Source organism: Cibotium barometz, chromosome 27, assembly GCF_041138505.1.
Source record: "Cibotium barometz isolate CiBa-2024 chromosome 27, ASM4113850v1, whole genome shotgun sequence".
In the NCBI taxonomy this organism is placed as follows: Eukaryota; Viridiplantae; Streptophyta; class Polypodiopsida; order Cyatheales; family Cibotiaceae; genus Cibotium; species Cibotium barometz.
The window spans coordinates 41488360-41494686 of NC_141072.1; the positions used below are offsets into that span (position 1 = coordinate 41488360).

Here is a 6327-nt window from a genome sequence, read left to right on the forward strand (position 1 = left end):
TTTTAGAACAGTAATTATTTTTATAATAGAAATAATCATAACATAAAGCCATAACATACTAGTTCTAGCATTTTTTATTAGAACACTCGAGCATAGATATTAGTGTGTGTGGAGGGAGAGACCAACGTGTATGTAAATACATCCCAAGCTTAAGGTGGCCTTAAGTGTACTCAAGGGGATTCGAACACAAGACCTCATGAATGAGAGTCCTGAGCTACGCCTCTTCAGCCAAAGAAAAAGAATAGTGTAAGCTCTCACATCCCTCAATATAACTCCTCTTTGTATACCATAGGTAGACCATAAACACAATGGTCTTAGTTGAAATTATATCTTTTTATATCAATAATATCAAAGTATTGCCTTTCAATTCAACTTCTTACAACAAAGAAGAAGAATAGTGTAGGTTCTCAAGTCTCTCAAATATCTATAAACCATAAACATAGTGGTCTTGGTTGGAATTATGTAATTTTATGAGATTGAAAAATGTAAACTATTAGGTGGAACCCAATGGGACAAACACCACACAAAATTGAGACCAGTGTCAAAACTAGAAGCTTTAAATAGTTTGGGATAAGAATGGCCCCTAATGGATGCATAATCATGACTTTAAACAGTCAAGATGGAGCCGTAGACTAGTTAGCATTAGAATCAAACCCAAGGTTGCCAAGTAATATTAAATATAGAGAGTAGTACCAACAATTTATTTTATTCCGAAAAAAAAAATTGCCCAGGAGGGAAGGATTTTATGCAAATATGAATTTCAATCTACACAAATAACAGACACGGTGGGTTTATAATTAACCACCATCACACTCCACTAGCTGAAGATAGAAGCCACCTAAAGGAAGTAGAGGGAATGGTGATACACGTAGTGTGTGCCGGTGCCGTTGACGAGGGTAATGATGTCATAGCCTCGCACGCCCCGAAAGGCGCCTGTGCCACCCAGCACGGCGATCTCGTTGGTGGCCTGATTGATGAGGCCCTGCAGAGTGATGGTGCCGTTGAGGGAGCCGTCGTCGTAGGAGAGTACCTCCACCTCCACCTCGTGGCTGGTGGACGTGTAGCTGGCCTGGACGGTATAGCCCCGGATGACGCCCAGCTGTGTGGAGGAAGGGTCGGCGCCCTCCGTTACGTTGAGGGCGAACGCCTCAGTCTCACCGAAGCTGTAGGTGGCGTTGGTGTCAAGGGCGTGGATGAGGTAGCCAGTGTCATCCCCGCCAACCTCCACCTGGACGTAGTACTCCAACGAGGCCTCATCGGACGAGTTCGAGTTGGTCCAGCGATGTTTGCCACCAGTCGCGGCGGCATCAACGGCGGAGGGCAATATGAGCGCGCTGATGAGAAGAAGAAAGAAGGCGGTGCACCAGCTAGAACTCATCGAAAGCACGTGGGAAAGGCTGAGCTGCTTCAGTTGGTGGATGAGATCTGGTAGAGAGGAGCAGCGTCGGTTGGATGAGACCTAGAATGGGGATCAGCTCGTTGTTGCTGCAGTTGGAAATTGGAAATTTGACAGGTAGTGAGTGGGTTTTGTATACACAATGATGATGCTGCTGCTGCTGCTGCTGCTGCTGCTGCTGCTGCTGCTGCTGCTGTAGGGACGTAGATTTGTGAGTCGAATGGAACCATTTGCAGCCTTTTTATGAGGATATGCAAGAGAGACACCCACGGCACCGGCGCGGGCGTCCTTCGAAGACCCGGCTCTTTGCTGGACCAGAAGTGCATAAATGATATCACAGCGTTCGTACTGGAGCCATGGCCATGAAAATTACCGGCTTGCTGACCATTGCTTCTGCTGACCTCTAGAAGGCCGCCACACAAATTCAATTCTCCAGAATCGCTGAAAGTCACACACCCGTCGAGTAATTATTTGTAACCATTTGGGGATCTTTAGAGTGTAGGCATGTGGCCAACCTTATCTTCAATATTGATGGTGGCCCCCCCATGAAAACAACCGCCTGCTCTTGTTTATCATTGCCACCTTCCTCCTTTGCACATTTTTACAAAAAATGATGACCGAGACTAATAAAAAATGATGATCCATACTAATGTTTCATAAGAGTGTCGAGAAAGAAAAAAAAAATGATCTCTTTCACGCTCCATCATCATCAAATTCTAGCTTTTAGTGGTAATTTTTTACCTCTTGGTATCAAATCAATCCTCTCCCATCCTTCTAGTGGCGTTTCGTCTTAGGGGGGGTTATGATGATTAAATGCCTTGTCTGAAACTAGAAGAGTATATATTAGGCGCAACTCATGGGGTGAACATGGACTTGCCGAAATAGATAGCTCCGAAAGCAGAGACATGATGCAAGAGCTATGAGAAATACATACTTCTAGCATGGGAATTGTTTGTAGTGAGGGGATGAGTAGCAATTTGGTTATTAAAGAGTGAGTTGATAGTCCCATAAAAGTAAGGTTATTCCATCTTAGTTTACTTGGTAGTTTAGTAAGCGATCATAGTTTACTAAGTAGTGTTAACCCATTTCTAGGGTTAACAAGAGTTACTACCATTATCTTAGATCAAAGAGTCAAGGAAGATACACCAAAAAGTCCTACATTCAAGATATGAAGCAATGCTGTCCAAATCTATAACTTGGACGGGTGCCTGTAATGGTCCGATGAAATACTTATGGTGATTTTCACTTCAAGAGTGTGTGGTAGTAAGTTAGGATGAAGTCCCAAGTGATGTACTTCATGGATATATTATGAGAGTAGTCATTGTAATAGCATTAGGCCGCTTATGAGCCTAAAGGGCCCGATCGGCCACAGTTTAAGTGAGTGTGAATACTTATGGCCATGTATATAAGTGAATATCTCTGATAATACAAAGAACTCTCCCATTGTGAAATAGATTCTTACTCTTGCTAATCTCTCTCTAATCCATACTAGTCAGTGTGTGAGTGAAGTGAGGTGAGAGAAGGGACAAGTACACATAGTGCAATGCAGTTTGTGAGTGTAGGGAGTTGAGTCCTGGTGGGTTTTGAAGTGTTTGAGGGATTGGAGGTGTCAGCCGAAGCTGGAAGGTTGAAGTATGACTCAAAACTGGGTTGGCTGCGAATAAGTGGGTGAGTTCCTAGTCACTAAGAGGTTAGAAGCGAAGTGCTAACAGGCTTAAAAGAGTCTAGAAGCAAGTCTTTGAAGATATTTGATGTTGGAGGAACTTTGAGGAAGCCTGCCTTTGTCGCATCAGCTGAGGGACACATCAAAATACTTAACATTCTACCTCAAGCTGCTTGACCATGATCTCTTTTGGTCAAGTAAGCACATGTGATTTTGTTTAGCATTTATAGAATCCTTCAGTAGTGTATAGCAACTACTCATCTTATTAAACACAACATCCTTGCTCACTTACATCTCACACGTAGTGACATAAGGAATGTACCCAAACACTTTCATGTGTGCCAAATTTCATTCTGTGCTAGTAAATGTTTGTTGTCATGCCCAAGACTTGTTGGAATGGGCATTGTGTTCATTATATAAACATAAATTACTATTTCTTTAGCCTAGATATAATGCAACATCCCTTGCTCATTTGTCAACACACATACAACTTCTGTAATATGGTTGTTTTTCCTGTTTGCAACCCATTTTCCTATTGGTTCTACTTGCATGTAGATTTTCACTTTATTCTTTACTCTTTGAAATAGCTGATGAATTTATTAGAGAAATATACTCCCCACCCATCTGACCTTAGGCATTTTACGTGCATGTGTATATCCTTCTCTACCATAGCTTTGAAGTTGGAAAGTGAGTAAATAATTTACTTTTCTCTTTCATAAAATACACTCGCACTTTCCTCATATGGTCATCAATGTAATATAAATAATAATGGCATCCTCTCACTTTGTTGGTCCCTGAGCATCATAATATACCACATCCAAAGTTCTTTGAGATAAATGTTTATCATGCAAAAATGCATGCTTAGCCTACTTGTCCAATTGACATGCTTTACATAATTTAAGATAAATGTTTATCATGCAAAAATGCATGCTTAGCTTGCTTGCCCAATTAACATGCTTTACATAATTTGGTCATTCCATCCACTTTAAATATTACAAAACCTATAACAATATTACTTTGGGCATATTCTTCATCTCCTATGATATTGACATGTCCAATGCATTTATAACAAATTTCAGCATTTCTAATCACACTTGTAACATGTGCAAGCATTGCAGCCTTTTTTAGGCATTCTTATATCCACCATGTAAACATTCTACCAACTATATTCCCCTTTACAACTAAGTGGCACTAGTTATTGAAATCTCCCATATAACATTCATGAGGGTTAAACCTCACTTACAAATCGCATTCTCTGAGCCACACACTTTGGCTAGTCATGTGATTTATAAAGGAACCTCCACATACAATACATCTTTTAAATTTGGTGCATCTATAATCGTGAAACTAAACATACACGGCATCAACATCGTAAAAAGTTGGTCACTTCTATCCAATATAACTCTATGCTTTTTCCACTCTAATTTTGTTTCCATCTACCTCAGCCTCTTTGGACCCCCTGTATCTAGAGTGGCCTCTTCCACATGTTTGAAAATTGAAATTCTTTTGATTTTTCCATGATTAATTTTTTCATATCGACATACACATCCGGTCTTTATAGATGAAGATCTTCCTCTATCTCTACGTATGTCTGTGTAGAAGGCTTGCTCATGCATATTATTCCCAACATTTATCTCCTCACTAATCATAAGGGCTATAAGGTCCTAAAAGTTTGGAAAATTTTTCCAAGTTTGGATGGATGTCCGAAACTAATCATAGTCTTTTCATAATCATTCAAAGTGATCAACATCAAGTAGCTAGTGCTCCAATAGAGGTAAGGGCATCTGTAAGACCTTTTAATGTTTATTGACTAGTCATTAATACATAGCTTCTTTCTTTGCACATTATGTAGCTCTTGCCGTAATTGCACCTTCTTAGCCTTGGTACATGTTCTATTCAACTTTAACCAAAATATCCCACATATCTTTAGTTGTTGCTATAGCTTATACATGACCAATCATAGAACCATACACGCTAATAGAGATCCAATCATCAATAATACATAGCCTTGTTGGCCCTCTCATGCCATGGCTTAAAGCCATGTACTACTTGTTAGACATAGAATTATAAAGAGGTAATCATAGAATTAAATGCATTAATAGTGAGCTAATTAATAGAGAGCCAATCATATAATCAAACACACTAATAGAGAGCCAATTATACAATCACACACACTAATTAATACATAACCTTATGCCAATTTTTTTTATTTGTCTAAAAGACTTCAAGAAAAATTCACTACTCGTATTTATAAATTCAAAATTTCACTACTCATATTATAATGAAAGTTACAAAGTCATAGATCATCATTTATTCTATCATCGTCAGCTAGATCCATGGCCCCAAAAAGGTCAATTTCAAGAAATGCCTATGTATCCTTTTGAATGTCACCAAAAGAGTGTTGAAAAAATTGGTCAATGGATTACTCTTCTATAGGATCAAGTTCATCTATGTGCTCCCTGTGAATAGGATATACTTGTTTATCCATCAAAACATGATGACCTTTCTTTCATATGCTCTTGAATCTGTCCCTCAGGTAGTGTAGGTTTCGCAACTAATATACTCAAGAAAATTGTCTCTTGGATTTCAACATCTACTCTATTATTTGGCTCTTGAATTTCAATAACATCAACTCCATCATTATGACTCTATGGTTCTTCTTCAAGTTGCTCACCTTTAAAAGTTTTGCTAGAGGAGCAACTTGGATCCTTTGGATCTGCTTTAAATATGTGATCAAAGAATCAAGTAATTTAGGAGGTAAAGTGTGGATTGTTATCTTCTTTTTCTTGAATCTCCAAATGTATCTCTTGTCAACCCCTCTCAAGCTTGAGAAGCATTAATTTGAATGGCTTTTGAATACTATTGAAGTTCTTTAATGTATTGTAATGAAGAAACACATAAATTTCCATTTATGCTTAATTTATAAAGGTTTTTAAACATTTCTCTCTCTCCCCCAAAGAATGGTCATTCCTATGACCTATTCAAAATTTGAATGAAGCTTCTCATGAAGCATTTCTCTAATCTAAAAGTAATTTCTATGCTTGTCTAATTGGAGGCCAAAATAATGACTTTTTAATACTTTTATGCTATTTAATTTATGGTAAAATTAAAAATCAATCCATAATTGGATAATGATCCAATTAGTGGTAATACTAAACTTTATTCTTTCAAATTTATTGAGAATTATCAGTAATAGCAACGGAGCTATGGCAAAATTTCTAAAAAATAAACACGTAAATCATTTTCATTTATATTATGAAAAGAGGAC

The 6327-nt window shown here is 38.4% G+C and overlaps 1 protein-coding gene across 1 annotated transcript; it reads right to left on the bottom strand.

The window, feature by feature from the left end:
- Positions 1 to 580: 580 nt before the first annotated feature.
- LOC147623403 (uncharacterized) lies at positions 581 to 1583 on the bottom strand. The gene has a single exon (XM_086821860.1). It carries the CDS (start codon positions 1376 to 1378, stop codon positions 839 to 841), a length of 540 nt encoding a protein of 179 aa, XP_086677986.1. The 5' UTR covers positions 1379 to 1583; the 3' UTR covers positions 581 to 838.
- Positions 1584 to 6327: the final 4744 nt, after the last annotated feature.

What these genes read in the sequence shown, in the direction of transcription:
- LOC147623403 (XM_086821860.1), bottom strand. Translation starts at nt 1,378, where the DNA reads ATGAGTTCTAGCTGGTGCACCGCCTTCTTTCTTCTTCTCATCAGCGCG.